This window comes from Penicillium macrosclerotiorum (genome assembly GCF_028827735.1).
Source record: "Penicillium macrosclerotiorum strain IBT 26536 chromosome Unknown utg000007l_segment0_segment0, whole genome shotgun sequence".
NCBI classification, from domain to species: Eukaryota; Fungi; Ascomycota; class Eurotiomycetes; order Eurotiales; family Aspergillaceae; genus Penicillium; species Penicillium macrosclerotiorum.
The window spans coordinates 370,302-388,701 of record NW_026643086.1 but is presented as its reverse complement, the minus strand read 5'-3'; the positions used below and the strand labels follow the sequence as shown (position 1 = coordinate 388,701).

General features: G+C 46.6%; 8 protein-coding genes across 8 annotated transcripts; 2 read left to right on the top strand and 6 right to left on the bottom strand.

The window, feature by feature from the left end:
* Nucleotides 1–115: 115 nt before the first annotated feature.
* Nucleotides 116–505, bottom strand: N7462_006955 (DUF4267 domain-containing protein; the record flags this gene model as incomplete). Its single annotated transcript, XM_057078673.1, has 1 exon — nucleotides 116–505. One exon carries the CDS (start codon nucleotides 503–505, stop codon nucleotides 116–118), a length of 390 nt encoding a protein of 129 aa, XP_056931343.1.
* Nucleotides 506–1,158: 653 nt separating this feature from the next.
* N7462_006954 (uncharacterized protein) lies at nucleotides 1,159–2,897 on the bottom strand (the record flags this gene model as incomplete). Its single annotated transcript, XM_057078672.1, has 8 exons — nucleotides 1,159–1,314; nucleotides 1,366–1,551; nucleotides 1,611–1,856; nucleotides 1,893–2,048; nucleotides 2,114–2,392; nucleotides 2,453–2,477; nucleotides 2,532–2,613; nucleotides 2,678–2,897. 8 exons carry the CDS (start codon nucleotides 2,895–2,897, stop codon nucleotides 1,159–1,161), a joined length of 1,350 nt encoding a protein of 449 aa, XP_056931342.1.
* A 422-nt stretch (nucleotides 2,898–3,319) lies between these two features.
* rpp1 (ribosomal protein P1) lies at nucleotides 3,320–4,025 on the top strand (the record flags this gene model as incomplete). Its single annotated transcript, XM_057078671.1, has 4 exons — nucleotides 3,320–3,388; nucleotides 3,575–3,652; nucleotides 3,788–3,920; nucleotides 3,979–4,025. 4 exons carry the CDS (start codon nucleotides 3,320–3,322, stop codon nucleotides 4,023–4,025), a joined length of 327 nt encoding a protein of 108 aa, XP_056931341.1.
* Nucleotides 4,026–5,910: 1,885 nt separating this feature from the next.
* N7462_006952 (PQ-loop repeat-containing protein) lies at nucleotides 5,911–7,176 on the bottom strand (the record flags this gene model as incomplete). The annotated part of the gene is made up of 5 exons (XM_057078670.1): nucleotides 5,911–6,060; nucleotides 6,118–6,176; nucleotides 6,230–6,279; nucleotides 6,333–6,931; nucleotides 7,072–7,176. The coding sequence occupies 5 exons, from the start codon at nucleotides 7,174–7,176 to the stop codon at nucleotides 5,911–5,913; spliced, it is 963 nt and encodes a 320-aa protein (XP_056931340.1).
* Nucleotides 7,177–10,319: 3,143 nt separating this feature from the next.
* On the top strand, nucleotides 10,320–11,336 carry N7462_006951 (HNH endonuclease signature motif containing protein; the record flags this gene model as incomplete). The annotated part of the gene is made up of 1 exon (XM_057078669.1): nucleotides 10,320–11,336. The coding sequence occupies one exon, from the start codon at nucleotides 10,320–10,322 to the stop codon at nucleotides 11,334–11,336; it is 1,017 nt and encodes a 338-aa protein (XP_056931339.1).
* A 763-nt stretch (nucleotides 11,337–12,099) lies between these two features.
* On the bottom strand, nucleotides 12,100–13,134 carry N7462_006950 (ankyrin repeat domain-containing protein; the record flags this gene model as incomplete). Its single annotated transcript, XM_057078668.1, has 2 exons — nucleotides 12,100–12,578; nucleotides 12,684–13,134. The coding sequence occupies 2 exons, from the start codon at nucleotides 13,132–13,134 to the stop codon at nucleotides 12,100–12,102; spliced, it is 930 nt and encodes a 309-aa protein (XP_056931338.1).
* An 851-nt stretch (nucleotides 13,135–13,985) lies between these two features.
* Nucleotides 13,986–14,693, bottom strand: N7462_006949 (uncharacterized protein; the record flags this gene model as incomplete). Its single annotated transcript, XM_057078667.1, has 1 exon — nucleotides 13,986–14,693. The coding sequence occupies one exon, from the start codon at nucleotides 14,691–14,693 to the stop codon at nucleotides 13,986–13,988; it is 708 nt and encodes a 235-aa protein (XP_056931337.1).
* A 1,463-nt stretch (nucleotides 14,694–16,156) lies between these two features.
* On the bottom strand, nucleotides 16,157–18,364 carry N7462_006948 (transcriptional repressor TCF25 family protein; the record flags this gene model as incomplete). The annotated part of the gene is made up of 1 exon (XM_057078666.1): nucleotides 16,157–18,364. The coding sequence occupies one exon, from the start codon at nucleotides 18,362–18,364 to the stop codon at nucleotides 16,157–16,159; it is 2,208 nt and encodes a 735-aa protein (XP_056931336.1).
* Between the last annotated feature and the right edge of the window lie 36 nt (nucleotides 18,365–18,400).

Sequence of the window (18,400 nt, the reverse complement as noted above, 5' to 3'; positions counted from 1 at the left end):
TTCCTTGCTATGTCATTGAATATAGTCGTTTTCAATGTGTATCCACCCCTGTCTTCATTAGGGCAACAATAAAGTTGTCCTCATCACCAAGAAAAAGGTCGAAAGAAAATTGCTTTCAATGCACACCAGTGGTTAACCCCAGGAAGCCCCGTGCCGCAATCACTAGACCAGAGACTGCTCGAAAGACGCCCTTTTTAGGCACACCTTCACGCCAACAGACGTAGCCGTCGACAAGGCCGACATAGCCTAGGACCGACAGAAGTGTATCAAATTCTCTGAGCTTCCCTTGAAAGTAGAATAGAAACAAAGCATATCCGATGGCTGAGATACGGGCTGCACTTGTGAGCATGACCGATTGAGCCGACCGAGAGCTTGCCACATGTCGCGGAAGGCCGAATGCTCGAATCGCGTACTCGGCATCGAAAAAAGGTAGCAGCCCGCCGAACGTAGTCGTAGTGGCCACGAAAAGAGGTGGGATATGGCGAAGGCAGAAATGAGACAGCATATTGAGCGTAATGAGGAGGAGACGGCATAAATATGAATAAAAATATCTGAGATTACAGCATGTTCGAACCTCAAAATTTCATCCTTGACGACGTGGTGAGTATTGAGCTTGAGATTCAGGCGCCCGGCCAAGATCGAGGCCTGTGTCCTCAATGGGGGCCGATGATAATGAGTACTTGCCAAGGATTATGAGAAAGCGTGCGAATTATCTGTGGAGTGATAAGGTTACAAAACCATATCATTTACCAACATCAAGGAAATCAACAAGCCCGGAATTCTCCACGATAATGTTGATCTGGGATTATCGCAGTCAGGATTAACTTCAATAATGTATTGAACGGCAGCTTGTCTACCAAGGAAATTCAGTTTAGATATTGAACAAGGGTCAAAATAAATTCATATCCAGAACTAATGAGGAACCTTGTGCTTGCCCTCCATGGTTAATGCCAGTGCCCGTGTAGGCTAGTGTCTGCCCTCGTCAAACGCCTGGTGTCATCAAAAAGCAGGTACTAGACAAGAAAAGAAAATCATTAAGTGAAACAGTAAAATGGCAAGATTAAAGGCGTCTCAGAAATAGCCAGTCCTCCAAACGCATAGGCAGGAATAAGACAGTCAAATAGAAAAAAGAGGCGTGCTTCGACCGAGCAGAGTAGCCTAGGACTGTGTATCTTCGTCGGCCACGGCAGCCCGTAATTCCCAAACCAAATCATAGCATTCCGCAAGCAGGGAATTTACACTCCCCTGACCCTCGGGAATATCGGGGCCAACATAGAATTTCCCGTCAACTCGCATGTTATCAATGGAGTTAAGCTGCCTTGATCAGCAAATGCAAAGAGCTAGAGAGGAAAGACCAGATCATACCTTCATACTGTAAGGATAGAGTTCACGCGAGTTTGACACACCTCCGGAGTCCTTGACTTCAATCAGACATCTACGGAGAGTTTGAAGCTGATTGTAAACCGGAAGCAAAGCCTCCGACACTGGCTCGGATGAAATCAGGAGTGCATAGATGTACGCATAGCTGCGTCGGATGAGGTAGAGCAATGTCTAAAACGTAGAGTGACTTAGCATAGAAACCATGAGAGGAGCGTTATGGGAAGATGTACCCGTTGTGCATGAAGATCAGCCGGCTGGCCTTCCGAGTCGACAAAGTTGCCATTCACCCGTGCCTCATCGATTCGATCGAGTTTGCGCTGATATCCGAACAGGTCTGTTTCTCGAAGGGACCATGCTTGTGTTACGGACAGTCGATCCAGCTGATTCCGGATTTCAAGGAGGCGATCATACTGCTCTTGGAATCGTTCGTGGATCTTGCCCTCACTGTGGTGGGTGGGGTTAGGAATCGGGGTTTTCTAGCAGAGCAAATGCAAGACATACCGTTCAAGAACAATTTCAGTCCACTTCCAACACCGGTCCATCAGAGACTTGAGATCATCCGATCCAGCAAGAACGTTGCCATCAGCGTCCACAAATTTGCCATCCTTCATACCGTTCTCGATCTTCTTCAACTGCTCTCGAAGGTTATTCACTTCTGAAGCCGAGAACTAACGTCGAAAACAAGTCAGCAGGAGCGAAAGGCGGAGATTCAATATATTTTTAGATTACATACCTTTGAGCGAGTATTGACTGCAGATGTGGACCGCAGGATAGAAACCAATGTCTCATGTGTCTGGACCAATCCAGGAGCAAGAACCGCAAGTCCTTGCTGTAATTTGTCCAATGAGAGCTGGCATTGTTCTAGTCGGCTTTCAAGAAGAGTGAGAAGGGCTGGAGAATAGGTATTTCGACCGCGATCCAGCGTTTCTCGGGTTGTCTCGAGGGTCTTGGTGATTGAGTTGAGATCTTTAGAGCTGTAAAAACCAGCCTCCTCGAGGTGATCCACCAGGCGCTGGAGAATGATATTAGTATAAAAATGATTCAAAAGAGATTCAAAAACACATGTATTCACCTGAATTGTAGTTGCCAACGAGTATCTGGACCAGATGTTAGTAAATTTTGAAGGATCGCGGGGTAAGAAGACAACTGACACTGCCGGAGCTTCATTGTTCCTGCCAACCGTCAAGAAAAGCAACGATATTAACTGAAAGCAATCATCCAAGACATAGTCCACTAGAACGTATCGGACATCAGTAACTTCCCAGGCGGCGCAGATGCGGTGGTTTCGGCAACTCACATCGGTTGTGTATCAAGCGGCGCTCCTGCTCTTTGCGGGCAGCATTGAGCTTTTCCACTTCACCTGTCACCTCCTCATAGAGTGGGAGGACATCACGAGACTTGATATAAGAAGACTTGTCTTGTTTCAGGAGTAGGAGAGCGTCGCGAGTCCGGAGCAAACGCTCTAGGATCGGCTGCTCCCGCGGATCCAGCGGGACGGGGACAGCGGGGGACTCCATGGCCGTAGGCGCAGAGATGGCGGAGATGGTGGGGTAGGACGGGACTTTTGAGATGGAAAATAGTTACAGAGTAAAGAACGGCTTTCAAGATACAGGCTCAAAAGACTGCAGCTATCGAAACCCCACACGTTGTGATGTCAGTTCGGGATCGATTGATATCGCAGATACGGGCTGATTACTCCGGGATTATGTCATCAGTGATCTTGGCCGGATTAAGACTAGCGCCATGTAGTCGTTGAGTCACGGGAGGGGTAAAGCACTAAGCCCGATCAGGCCAAGCCCTAAGCGAGGGCTTTTTCCCACACACGCCGGGCGGTTGCCCTGTTCGGATAGGCCTTTGACGACACACTTCTCTTCTTCTTTCCCTTACCCATCTTCATCTTCAAGACACCCAGTCCGGTCAACACCACCCCGTCGACAACATGTCTACCGCCGAGCTCGCCTGCTCCTACGCCGCTCTCATCCTTGCCGATGACGGCATTGAGGTCACCGTACGTTGACTCGTTCTCCGTGGTCGTTGGAATTCGAGATGGATGGCAAACAAGTCGCGATACGAGATTTCAGTCTTCCCTAGACGGGGGCTGGGATCGCGTGGAAAGATGGCCATACTAGATCCTGGGATCAACGCCACTAACTAAAAAATTTGAGCAACAATTGACCTTGATTTCTTAATATAGGCCGACAAGCTCCAGACCCTCCTGACTGCCGCTAAGATCCAGGAGGTTGAGCCCATCTGGACCTCCATCTTCGCCAAGGTAAATATTCGAACATACCTCGTTACTTGCGCCAGAGAACTCGATTTTTTGCGAGTTTCTTCGACTCATCAAAATTTCGTTGATATGCGACACGGAATCAAAATTCAGTGACTTACAATTTTTTTCTTTGCACAGGCTCTCGAGGGCAAGGACATCAAGGATCTCCTGACCAACGTCGGCTCTGCTGGTCCCGCCGCTGCCGCTGGCCCCGCCGCCGCCGGTGGTGCCGCTGCCGCCGTTGACGCTCCCGCTGAGGAGAAGGAGGAGGGTGAGTTTTGCCAAAGTGAACCCTTCGCACAAATGAGTCTATGCTGACCCCTTTACAGAGAAGGAGGAGTCCGACGAGGACATGGGCTTCGGTCTGTTCGACTAAGCATTTTCACCATAATGAATATGAAGTCGTTTCCCTTTTGCTCTTTCCCTCACCTTTTATTCCGCTTTCGCCTTCCGGCTCCCTCGACGATTCTCTCTTGTACTCGATACTCCACGACCCCGGCTACGAAGATTTAGATCACGGGGAACCCCAAAAAAAAAATAGCAAAAGATTCAAACGGACAAGGACTTTCAATGGAGACTGGGTGCTCAGTGTGCCTCTGCGTCACCAAGTGACAGAGGATAGACTCAATCGGATGCCGCTGCGATCCCGAAACTATTGTTGCTCCAGGATTATAGGGAAATTGAAGAAAGACGTTTGGCACACTTTTTTCTTTCATGATTTGCCATGACTGGCCTCCAGTCTGGCAAGTAGAGCTGCATGATGTGATGCTTGGCTTTTCCTCTATGGAGGCTCCAGGTCTGTTAGGTCTGGCCCTCGTGCTGTATTTTCCACCAGAACCTGAGCCAAGGAATTGCTTTGTGATTCTGCTTCCTCGGGCTTGTAGTAATATTTTCCGTCCAATGGACATTGTAATTTTGAGGCCTGTGATTGGACTGCATCTGTCAGGCGTTCCGTTTGAGGCTCAGCACCCCAATGCGTCGCGAATCTCCCCTTCCCGTCGACTCCAACATATAAGACTCGCCCTCGCCCTCGCACCTTTTCAAGAATATATCTATTCGGTTGTCTAGTTTCTAGCTGAGGCCTGCTTCGAGGGTTTCGATGGGAGAATCGGGACAGGAGGACAATGGACCATTATGAACCCCGTAATTATACACTTTGCCTACCCCCGTTTTTTTGGACCCTCGATGTCATGTCGCTTTCATTCGCTACAAAAATTCAAACTCGTAGGGAGTCCTCGAACGTGGCACGGGAGATAGACGTGCTGAGTTGCCATTAATCCACGTACCGTATCTCTGGATTTTCTCTCGGACTACTTTTCTTTCTAGCAGCCTCTCAAGTCTTGCTCTGGACCGCTGCTAGAAGGTCGACACACCTTCTTTAGCTGTAGTACCAGAAGAGAATGTAAATTTTATCATTAATCAGCTCGCGGCTTTATATCCTAAACTTAGCTGACTTTGGGGGGAGGTGGACTTTACCACCCAGTATCTATTGCTATAAAAGCGTTTTTATCGATATGGCAGTTGAGAGACCTCATCGGCGTATATTGCCGCGCAATCGTCTTTGGCTCTCGGTAGTCATTCATCGGCGGTCTTTTACGCCGGTTTCCCTCAAAGCAAAATTGATTTCCGGAGAAGTTGAATGTTTCTCATCTGAAGAAACCAGTAATAGCCTCAACGAGTTCAATGCGCGGGGACGCAAAAAGTATAAAAAAAACATGAGAATTGGACTTGCGACAAGATGCCATCACACCTTTGAAAATTGCTCGTGAGGCCAATGTATTGTTCGTGGAGATGGCCAAAATTGCGATGTTATCTGCGAATATCTGTTTGACGTGTCCATTTCTATTCTCCCCGTGTGATATCCTTCCGAGGTTAATGTCCAAAGCTGTATATCTATAGAACGTCACAATTAAAGCCGCGAGAGGTTTGTTTCTTGTGTTCTGCCTGAGAGTAATGCTGTTGATTCGAAGTTGAATTGATCTGTTTGTATCTATATGTGGGGCTTTCTGCATACCAGGTGGATCTCAATGGGGTTCGAGAGATGTTAGTTAAGCCACTGAAGTCGATGATTCGATGCTATTTTTTATGTACAGTTGCATCTTTATCAACATGCTGGAAACAGCCGCCATGCTCTTCCTATCAACTCCATGAAATCCAGGCTCCAAGAAACCTCCTCACTCTGCCAGACTGAGTTTATGTCACATCAATAATAAACGAAATAATGAAAGACGACAACTGCATATGCTTGAGAAGACGTCAACTCAAGGAGCTATTACAAGAGGATCGTCCTGAATAGCGTAGATGCGAAATTGGATGAAAATGACAACATCTTCAACCATGGTGCCAAGAGATCCAATCAGCCAAGGAAGATTGGTCATGACATATTCCTTCTCGGTAGAATGGCACAAAATCTATGCCAGAAACAGTCAGACATATTGACGGACAAAGCTTTGAAAGGGGAAACGTACACCGGCACCATATGTGAGATTGCCCAGGAGGGAGAGAATGAAGAAGAGAAGCGACAAGCCTAGAATGTCGATTAGCTCAAACATTTTGCACTCCCTAGTTGTTAATAATTACCTTCGCAGGACTTGTCACTATAGTTCTTGTAGATCTGAGGCAATCTCGCCCTATGTCCAAGTCAGTCTCAGCGCGTTTTTAGACGATGGCATATTATGCTTACCCCAAGTAGCAAACCGCACTCGCGTAGCCCAGAATCTGGCCTCCGGTTGCCATATCCACTGGTTTGGTGTTCTCCTGCGGCGCTGGTTCCCACACGCCAGTCCTCCAGGCAATAGTCCACCCGGCCATGCCGACAACAAAGATCCCAAGCACACTGATAAAATTCTTGATCCACGCCTTGCCACCATACTCATTTTCCTCCACGATCTTGGCCAATGGGTCTTCCACTTGACTCTCGCGTCGGCCAGCACCTTGGTAGCCACGCAGAGAGCCAGATGAGCGCCGGCGTCCTTGTGGAACACTGTCGCTGAATCGCCGGCCAAGAAGCGGGGTGGTGGGATCGGGTGTCTCGGTTGATGAGCGCCGGCGATGGTGAAATGTGTCACGACGGGAGCTGCGCGCTTTGTAGTACAGGCATTGGGCAATTAGAACACCATCCGCAATACAGAAGTACACTGCAATCGCGACAATGACGGGCACTAGGCCAGCTAAGACACCACCGAGCAGGTTTGTCACGTCGCCGATAAACCAGACAAAAACGAAGAGCAGCGAGATGGCTTCCGCATTGCCATTGCGATAGTTCTCAATGAGCTGAGGAACCTGCAAAAAGAAACGAGTCAGAGTCTTTGTACAGCTTTCAATCTCCCCACAAGCTTTTCTTTGTACTCCTGGAGGGGCGAAAACAAAAATTTTGCATCCTGCGCACGGGGCGACGCGGTCAAATCTCGTGATGTTCATACCAGTAGAAAAATCCAGCAACACATAGACACTGAGCCCAGCAAACCAGATGCAGCCTCTCGGGCAGTGAGAGGCAGAGAGCCGTCAAAGGCCATGCTGCTAGCCATCTCTGGAAGCGTCATGGCAAACAGCGTGAGAAGCAATTACTGCGCGGTGCTTGGAGGAGAGCGCAGTGGAGTTGAGGAAAATTGCGGTCGGGGCTCGATGGATACGATGACACAATCGATTTCAGTCACACCCGGGGCAGCTTTCGCGGGGTCGTGTGGTCGGCTCCAATCGTACCAAGAGCAATCCAAAATCACCCCAGGGGCCTAAGAGCACCTTTTAAAGATAAGGACGCAAAAAAATTTTATTCTCGTGCTGCATTAGCGCATGAGCAGATGTGAAACGATAGATGACTCAGCCTGTCAGTGACGCAGGCTGTGCCCGGGCCTTAGCGCCTATGCACGTCTATCGGAGTCATGCAGCCAATGTGAGAATCAAGGTTAGTGGGACCTATGGATAGCTAACAACTCAGGATTTGGCAGTCTTAAAATAGGAGATATCCCTTTTCCACGAAGGGAAAAAGAGAATTCTACCTTGGCGAATATAATAGTTGGATAGGCCACGCGACTTGAAGCAACCCAATGTTCGCAGTCCGCCAGTCACGCTCCAACATAGTGGCTCCATTAAAGTGAAACAAGTAGGTGCAATTATAGAGCTTGAACACAGTAGAGAATATCCTCAGAGATGCCCATGAGAAAAAATTGATAGGTGGTTTAATACCAACAAACAAATCAGTCCGCGACTCCTGTTGAAGGCCAGGATGTGGTTTGTTAGCTATAAAGTAGAGCCATAAAATGAGCCAAACAAGACATTCGATTAATACTGATCTATTTCTTCAATAGGGGAACATCAGAGCAAGGCGGGGTACCTTGAACTATAGATACCTTACCGCAGCTCTCCGAACTAAGGCCAGGATAAGCACCTAGGAAATCCGTCACAAACTACTAAAAAACATTACTGTTTAGTTGGCCATACCTGAGTCCAACAATGCGGTTTCGATTCATTGGAGACTTCTGAAAGGGAACCTATTTTATCCACGAATGCATAATATCTAACCACCTGCTGCCATCATCATCTGATTATGTAATAGCTTTAGCTTAACGTGTTTCACTAGTGAGCTGCGCACCCCATCACCTACTACTTTTTGAAAACACTATTTTCCACCAAAACACTAGATATTTGATTCAACTATTTACGAGGGCACTGAGTAATCTTATGCCCTATATTCCCACATCCGGAACACTGAAATACACGCCTAGTAGTAGGCTTAGCGCCCTCAGTAGCTTGCTGAGCAAGCTCTGTATCATCGTTTTGAATTACTTCAACGCTTGCTGGCAACGTTGAAACTAGAGATATAGATTCGCTGACTGTGGAACCTTGCTTCCTAGATATCTGGCGAATAGAATGTGTGCGTTTTTGACGCTTCTTCTCGTTGAATTATCGTAAATCCCTAGCTTCCTGCGCTAGAAGCGCTTCGTTATGCATCGCTAATTAGCACCCTTTGATTAATTGATCTAACGCACGCTCTGTAGGGCTTCCTAGCGACCGCGAGCGCTTGCCTAGTAGAGCTTTGGATAGATCATACTTGCTTGCTAAGCTGCTTGATCATATAAGGAGTAGTAGACATCGCCAAAGCCTACACGGGCCCGAGCCTAACCTAACCTAACCTCCGAATAGGTTGGGCTTTTGGCCCGGTCCTTAAGCCCACGGTAGGCCCGTAGGCTTTTGCAGGTTCTAAAAAAGCAAATATAGTAGTGCCTTATAACTATATAAGATATATAGCTTTCGCCTATATTTTATATATTTCCCTTTACTCTCTAATAAAGGCCTAAATTTAAAGGTATCTATCTAGTAGGCTTACAAAAAAGCGTATTCAGTGACATAAAAGGAAAGCTCTTAGGGACTAGGAGACATAGTATAGTGTGGTCCAGACGGTAGGTGGAAGTTGCATGATATTAGAAACTAGTAACTAAGGATATGGTAGATATAGTAAATAAAAGACGGTAAATATAGGCAAAAACCTCCGTATGTAAACACTCGTATCCTCCGGATCACAATAGTCTAAGCACACCGGCGAGCACCGTTATAAACCGCCATTGCCGGCCTTAATGATTATATTAATCTTTAGCCTAGTTTTCTGACCGCAGTTAGAACTCAAGGGTTAAAGATAGGGGTTAACATATAAGTAATTTATGACAACTAATATTTTGACCGTGGTCAGAAAAGTGCCGTACTGCGACTACTAGTGTTATGGAACAACAACATTTGATGTTGTCGAGATGGGAGACTGCATAATACCGCTAAGACCCACTTCTCCCCGTGTGCGTCATATTGTTACATGGATACTCGATTTCCTACGTGTTTTGTATGGTATCCCAGGTAGACAGCGAGGCAGAGGATATTCAACATTCCCCCGCCTACACACATAGATAGTCAAGTCATCTAAGACATCATCATATTGAGCATCTCGTTCTATTTGATCCCAGTTTCCCTAGCCGATACCGTATCCTACTATATTGACATTTTCGGATGGAGGTGAATATGATGTTTTCCATGCTTTCTACATTATACCTACAATATGTACTTACCATCCTATTCGATGTTTAGCCAGGGCGGTAGATGATGGCAGAATTACAAACTCTTATTGGGGCAGGGTCGCTTTCTCTCCCCACCTCCTCAGCCACTACCATCGCTCCATCACCAAGTTCTTCTCCACCCTGTAATTCGACAATTCCTAACCAGTATTGACCAGGCTTGTCAGCACATTTCACCGTTTCCTTGCCGTTCCACCACTGCCTCTCACATCCGCTCTCTGCGTTCATCTAACGCCAGACCTTGTGGTCAAGACTTTCAGACTTCTCATCGCATTTTTCTCCGAAACCGAGAAGCTGAAATCTTCTTTGATTTACTACCAATCTGTAAGTCCTCGTTTCATTTCTCTCTCATCTGCGCTCTCCCCCTGTATACTTGACCTGCACCACATGGTTGCGTCGATCATGGTCATATGGATCACGTGACTCAATGACCGTGGACACATCGATCGTGTTTTACGTCGATCACCGGTCTATCATCTTATCTTTCCCTTCTGCCTGACACTTCGGCACCCGGGTCCTAGGACTCCTCTGTCATGGGCCCAATGCACCTGTCTTTCCGTGTTATGTCGCAAGGATGAGCGGACACCTAATGAGTCTAGAGCCTCCTCACAATGGATCGCCTGAATCGATACACTGCCAGAGGTAGCACGGATGACACTGTGCGAGTATTGAAGGCCTTTCTCGACTTCCTGCCACCAGAAGGCAAATCCAATCTCGAAACTGACCTTCGGTCATTTAACACTGACGAAGATGTTCGCATACACGCGGAATCGTTGGTGAATCATCTACTTACTCCGTTCAAGGCTCTTCGAGCCACGCCGGATATCAGTATTTCACCTCGTCCTGGCATGGAAGAATCGATCGAGAACATTTTGGCGAAAATGACAGATTCCTCTAATCGCCAAGCATACCTAAAGAGGGAGTGTCTCCTGCGGGATGGAAACAAATGTGTGATCACGGGCTTCAGGGAACAGAGTACCGTAGATCGTGACGACCTTACAACTCGGGCTGAGAACACTGAATGCGCACATATTATTCCACTTTCTCTCGGATCATGGAAGGATGACCAGGAAGCTCATGACAAAGCCGTTATCTGGGTGATGTTAAATCGTTGCTTCCCTTCTCTGAAACAGAGGATCGCATTTGACTATCAGTCAATTAATGACCACCGCAATGCGATCACAATGTGCGCAGACCTACACAAGAAATTCGGAAATTTCTTGTTTGCACTCGAGGCCACGGACATTGAACACTCGTACCGAATTAAACGCTATAGGCCAAATTTTCTTTCCCGTCTCGAGCAGACTAGCGTTATTTTCTATCAGCATGATCCTCGCTATGCCCTTCCAGACCCTGAGCTACTAAAGATCCACGCAACGATCGCCCGCATCTTGTACGTCTCTGGCAAAGCAGCAGAAATCGACAAGGTCCTTCGCGATCGGGACGAGATTTCCGTCCTAGCCGCAAACGGCACGACAGATATTGCTTCTTTACTGGCTACTACAACCCTTGGTCGACTTGAGAAATCGCAGAATATTTTCCCTGGTATATCTTTAGATCACAACGCGAAGCAATACAAATCAATAGATAGATCCTGCGGGAAACTGAAGGAGAATGTCAAGGATTGAGCCAACCTTGTCGATGTTTCAAAACCTGGCGAAATACAAAAGAACATCGTCAATATCGTTGTATTGTTCTAGCGAACCCATCCTATTAGCTTTAGATTAATGCACTTAACCTTAAATTTGTTTCTTGTTTCAACTAGTATAGCTAGTTTTCCGCGAAAATTATGTAAGTAGGTAATTTAATTAACATCTTAGCAGGTAGAGAACTTATGAGTTCGATGTACCTGAAGCACTAACGGCCCCGAAGAGCGAGGTATCGAACTTCCGTACCGTGTCTAGACAGCCCTTAGAGATATATCGTCTAGCTGCTTGTAGTGTATTAGCGAAATGTGAAAGAGCGCTAGCAAAGGGTCCTTTGGAAGCTTCCCTGGTGTGATTATGATGCTAAACATCTTGCTCGCAGGGTTCAAGATCTGGGCTTAGTTGTGAAATGCTCATAAAAACGACAATCAAAGTAAACGGGTCAGACGAGTTGATGAAGATTTCTTTCGGCAATACAGATTTATTTCAGATAATATGCATGTACGTATTCTTTAGCCAGGATCTGGTGTCCTGTCCTACTCTGTATGGGTAATTTACATATGTACTAGATATTTTGGTAGCTACTTGGTGAAATTTTGGAAGATTTGTGCGTTGAAGAAACGGTGAAATACGGCTATTTATTACTTCACCAAATATCAGTTATCCTGCAGAGAACGATAGCCACGACATTGTTTAAGTATTGGCTTTGTTTTAGAGATCGTGTTTTCTCTTGTATTTGACTAAATCACTCCTTATATTCAGGCGGCGGAGCTGATGTTTGCGGTAATGTTAGCTTTCGATCGCCTCCTGACGCTTCATGGTTGCGCAATAACATTCTGATCTTCGGATCTCGAGCATGAAATTCAGGAGTGTAGCCATCCTTGTCCTTGACATCGACCGCAGCACCACGCGCCAGTAAGAACTGAATCATCTCGATAATCTCATTCAAATAATTTTCTGAATAATGAGAATAATTAAGGCTGGCAGTGACTACCACGTGTAGGGGTCTGCTTCCCTTGCGGTTTTCCATTTCGATATCCGCGCCATTGTCCAAAAATATTCTGGTCATCTCAATATTTAGAGTCCTAACCGCTTCGTGGAAGAGCAGTACCTTGTGTTGATCATATGCCTTGGTTAGATCTGGATAATGCCGTAAAAACACTTCCACGGTCCGATGATGTCTCTTCTCGAAGGCGTAAAGGAAAGGTGTTGCTCCAGTGTAATCTTTTGTGTCAACTTCTAGACTGGGCCCAGTGATTCAGTCCCATAACGATCGATTTAGAGACTTGTCGTGCCTTAGGAGGAGATCGCAGACATCACTATGCCCACATTTAGCCGCACAATGCAGCGCTGTGATTCCTGGAGATTTGTCTAGAGAGGGGATATTATAAGCCAGAAGGATCTGAGTGATTTCAGAGTATCCACAGTTTGCTGCGATGCAAAGGAGTTTAGTTGGGTCGACAACCGATTCGCATATAGTAGGATCGCAGTCAAGGATCAAACGAACGATCTGTGTGTGACCTGCTTTTATAGCCCGATGGAGTGGCGTTACGTTGTGGCCATCCAGGATGCGAGGTGAAGCATTCTTCTCGAGAAGCAAGCGGGCAATATGCCAATGACCTTCTTTTGCTGCATTATGAAGAGCCGAAGTTCCAATATCGTCCACGGTATTTGGGTCAGCACCGCTCTCTAAGAGGTTTGTAACAAGATCCAGTCGGCCCTGTTCAGCCGCAACAATGATGCTTTCTTCGGGTTGGTCGTTCCTCGAGCTCTTAGCCATAAAGACGCGTGATAGATAGGAGTTAGGGGTGTCGATTTGGCCGCATATGCGTCTTATCTTCACGTACCATTATATAGGATACCAGATATCCATTCTGGCGGGACAAGCCGACCTAAGCCTCATTTTGGACCTCCTAAGCGAAATACCTTTTGAGTTGGCGTGGTCGTTGATTGCCCTGCCAAGCCGGATATGTTCGCCTTTTGCGCTCTCATTCCGATCTTACGCCCGGTTGTCCGGCGCTAGCGACTCCCAAGGAAGGTCTGTTGGGTTTGCCCCACAATGCCTAACTTTGCCATATGTGATGGATGCCTACACTGATATTAGAGTACTGAGAGCCTCCTCCCTCCTATACCCACCTCACGAAAAATTTGACGTATTTGTCGAATGGGAGCTTCCAAATTTGCTAGCGTTTCAAAGACTATTTTTTGCATATTAAAGATACACTATAATTCTCAATGCTGCCTTGGTGTAATATTGGTTTATTTTGATAATTAGGGATGTAAGCATTTTAGGGTGGAAATAAAACGTACCTTGAAGATTGGTTCCAACAATGCGGGTTGGATCCTGATGTGTGCCCGCCTTGTATCATAACAGTGACCATTTGGGGATGATAATTAGGAAAAATAATCGCCCTTACGAAGTATTACTAATTTGAAAATATAGGAGAGCCTAGAAAGGAGGGACTGCTAGGTATCAGGCTAGATTTCTACAATGTATCTAAACCTCTCTGAGTAAGACCCATTCTAGGGATTCTGGCTTGTAATCTGCAGATTTTTGATTTGAAAGAGTGTTGCTGTAAAGAATTAAATTAGTAAATCGCTGTTTCTTAAGGAGAAAAGAACAGCATCAATTCACTTACTTCCAGTTGGACCGGGACTACCACTGCTGCCCTCCATCTGTAGATCAATGATCAAATTTAAAGGCTGCCCAACAAGACCCGAGGCATATTGAGTAGTAATGAGGGAGCCATCTAGGTAGAACTTGATGCTGACATCGCTGCCGTTCTCATCTCGCAGCTCGGCCAGGACAGTATGGAACTCGGTTGGATTCGGATAGTCAACATCCTCAGCTTCCACTTCACTTGAGGTATTGAAAGTGTTAAAACTAATGTCTCCCGTCCCTTTCCACTCGGCAATGTCGACTTCAGGGGGCCATGAATTTACCCCGTTCAGCCAAAAAGCAGGCCATGTGCCCTGATCTACCGGGGCGATAAAATCTGCTGTGAAGTCCAGGCCACCAGATGCCTCAACTGTAAAACTTTGCTTTGCATAAACAGTCCCAGAGTCGTATGCGTAGTCGGATGCACCCGTGTAGGTGGCGTTCAACGTCAAGGTCCCGGCAGTCGAGATCACGGCATTTGAACTCTTCATAATAGCAGCCCCATTGTGTGTATCACCCCAAGGATAGTTATAATTAAAGTAATCGGTTAGGGAGGATGTTGAATCGAAACAAGTGGTTGGAATGAGAGTGGTATCGCGTTTCGCAAGTTTCACTCCGTGTCCTGACACGGCCAATGCCGTGCATGGAAGAACAATAAGAAAAAGTGATGGAGAATACATGTTTGATTTCTTCTTAATGTAATGGAGAAAATCATGAATTGTGGAACGGTTCTTTTATTTTGCTCTAGGGGGGTAAGGAGTGAATTTATAACTTGTACGGAGTAGCAGGATGTCTCAGTTGGCCGCATATTTTATCCTCTTCCCAAAGATCTGCATTTGTTTTAATATATTAGCCGATAACAAAGAGCCAGTATGCACAGTAAAAATTATCCGAGCTGCAATGAAACCGACGATCTTAAAGATCATCCACTAATGGGGTGCCCCGCAACATCTGGGTAAACTAATTAAGCCCCACGACTGACGACTGTGATGTTTCAATATTTTGGCAGACCCGAAAAGAAATTATGCAGGTAGTGAACGGCACCATGTAGGTTGATTTTATAACATCATGATATCCAGCTAGTTGAGATTGGCGATTCATATTTGGTGGTAAATTTTGAGACTAACATGGCATACCACATCAAAATTCCAGATTGGCCTCGACCGACCAACCAAAGTAAGACTAAGACACCTTTTGCAAGACTATGGGTCTAAAATATTCTCAGCGCTTGCCAGCCAACTATTGATCTAATATAAAGCTCTATTTCCGGTATATAAGATGCACTTCGGCTGCCTCTCAATCATCGATAGCAGTTTATATCCCTCGGCACCAGATAAATACTGCTGATATTTCTCACAATGATATTCTCCCTATAGATATTGTTAAAATTGGTTAGTAACATCAGAGAGGCGGTAAATAGAAGAAATAAATCAGCTGCACTGAAAATAGGCCCTCGTATTACCCTACTATAAACCCAAGTAAAGGATGTGAACTTATCTCTTAAAGGCTCGATGGAAGTCAACAAAGCAATAAGTCTTTATAGGGCTCAAAAAATAAAAACTATACTTTCTAGAGTCACTTTCCAAACAAGAGTATGCTATGCTAGAATTGGAAGAGATCAACACCCCGCCGGAGTTACTTTGGTGAAACATTCGCAGTTAGGATCACTGCCCCGCAAGGCTCAAAAGCCGTAAGGAGTCCATTTATCTGTATTTATAATTAACGTCGGCATGACAGAGCTTTTTTAGCCTGATCAAAAAATTAGAGGACTTGGGCAATCATTATTGTCAAAAGGAAGCCATCGCGATGTCTCTTATCATTCATTGAGTAGAGCAAAACAAAATTGGTTGGATTCCAGGACAAGCTCTAAGCTGAATGAAGCTGAAATTAATAGAAGGGACATAACTTTATCAGATAGAAAAAGATACGCGAAGGGTGCTCATAACCTCAGGGTATGACAACGCCCGAGATTCAGCGCTCTTTGTATTTATCTACTGCTCATCTCAAACCTTTATCCTTCAAAGACTCCAATGGGATGTTGGCATGCAATTTCAAAAGTTTCTATAGAGCGCTTTCAAGGGTTATGTGTTTGTATGAATTTGTGCTGTCTCAAACTGGCTGATGGCCTAAGCTAGACCCAATTTCAAGCACTATTTTCAGACGCAATTTCTTCCTGCATCATCTCTAGCTCGTCTTCCAACATAGACACCGCGAAGTCACCAATAATCTCCTGTATCGGCCCGCGCAGTAACCTTTGTCGAGACGTCTCAGGTTGAATCTCCTGAAGGGCCTCAAGGTAGTCTGTCAAAGGAGCGTAGTCCACCACATCTCCCCAATTGCCTCGATCAACACCGTACTCGTGCAGGAATAGTTGCAGAGACTCCAATCCATCTGAGAGAAGCCATTGCTCGAGGACCTGCTGATCACCGGCTAGGGCACGCGCTCGACCGCTGGGCTGAGCTTCATCGGGGCTATCTTCTGACATGTTCTCGCCATCTGCACCTCCATCGCCGCCATCACCCCCTTGAAATCCGGGGAAATGGAGACCACCGTTGTTCAACTGGTCAAGAAGGTCCCGAAGCCACTGGGGTCTTCTGCCTTCTGGAAGCTGTTGCAGGTACGATGGTGTTGGATCAGTCTGCTGCCGAAAAGCCTCGGACTCGTACGGCGGCAGAGGGTCTGAAGCGGACATTCGTCCAGACACAAAGCGGTTGGGAAGATGAGTTGTTACTTTCGGGATATCGGATAAAACCACATGACGAGCAATATCCAAAGTGATATCGGGAGGATCAATGGGCTCCGGTTCATCAGGAAGAGTATCTGCAACTTCAACGATGAGAGAAACAGTCTCAGGTGTATTCCAGAGGTCCTTCGCACGAGAAATGTAGAGCTCAGTAAGGAGTTCATGGGAACCCGCCGGGGGCATCTTGCCCCAAATTTGCTTGGGAATGTGGTGTAGGTCCAGTTCCTGTGCTAGCCTATTGAATATCCAAGGGTAGCGAGACATGGCACGCTGAAGCTGCTGGCGACACTCCTTAGGCTTGTTCAGCCTGAGATAGGCCATGACTAACGAGCATTGGATGTTGGGTAAATTGTCCCAATCGCGACTGAATCGCGTTTGAGTACAAAGATCAACGAAATGGGAGTACTCTCTGCCTCGCAGAGCTAGGTGGTCTATCAGCAACTTAATGCAGTAGGGATCGGAGTCATTCAAGCTTAACAACAGCTTGGCCCATTCGTAGGCAGTCCTCCAAGTCCCTTTCATTCCCAAGTTTGCGATATACCTCCACCCAACAAGCCACAACTCTCGATTTGCCATTTGCAAAAAGTCCAGTCTTGCCTGGCCTTCCTTCAAACGACTGTTAAAGGAAGAGTGCGCAGAGCGTCCGATATTAAATAAAGCCCTCTCCAAGAGGTCTGCCGAAACGGCGTGATCACCCTGATGCTTTGCAATCTCAGAGACCTGAAGAAGAGTGGAGATGTGATATGGATTATATTGGAGATGATGGATAAGACGTTGAGGATCCATTGATTCAACGCAAAGCTCGAATTGTCTCTGAACGTCTTCATAGGCTGCATTGTGGACAATACGATATAATATATCGCCTGAAGACAATTTCTCAACCATTTCCATACCCAGACCTCCACTCGGAGATCGTGGCCACTCATCCTTGCCTTGCATCAAGGTGTTCCGTCGTAATGTGACACCGGCTAGGCTTTGGCCACGGCTGGCCGGGCTATATCTCCCCGTTAAGGCGCGACCAAGATCGACCATCTCTTGGTTTCGATCTCGCCGACGACCTGTTCCTGAATCTGCGGGTTGGTCAAAGTTTTCCAAGACCACATTTCCAAAAAGTCGTCTCATCTCATTCGTAGCGTTCAGAAACTTGGGTTCGATAGCCAGCAATTCGTCCCTGGTTCTAGCAAACGAGGCACCAGAAGTATCACCACTGGTTGGCGCCAATCCAGTCTTAGCCAACGGTTGTCCGTCAGTAGAAAGGTCCTTCAAAGCTTGGTCAATCTCGTCAAGTTCTGCATCGTCTGCTTGACCCCGACCTGGTTCAGCAGAGGCTGTCGCCTTGGCCTTCTTCTTCTTCTTCTTTTTCTTGCTAGCGTTCTTTGGCTCTATGGGCGCTGGGTCGGGTTGAGGGAGTTGAACCACAGCTTCCTGGGTATCGTCTTCGGATTCATCGTCATCATCATCGTCAGCGTTCAGCAGATCGAAAGCGTTAAACTTGGGCTTGGTGGGGCGTGGGGGTTCCTCGTCGCTTGACTCATCTTGCTGCTCTTGTTCCTGCAGCAGCTCCTGCTCGCGCAGCTTTTGAAGCTTCCGGATCGCACGAGATGACATGACGACCACTCACCCACGGCGCAGAGAGCGAATGAA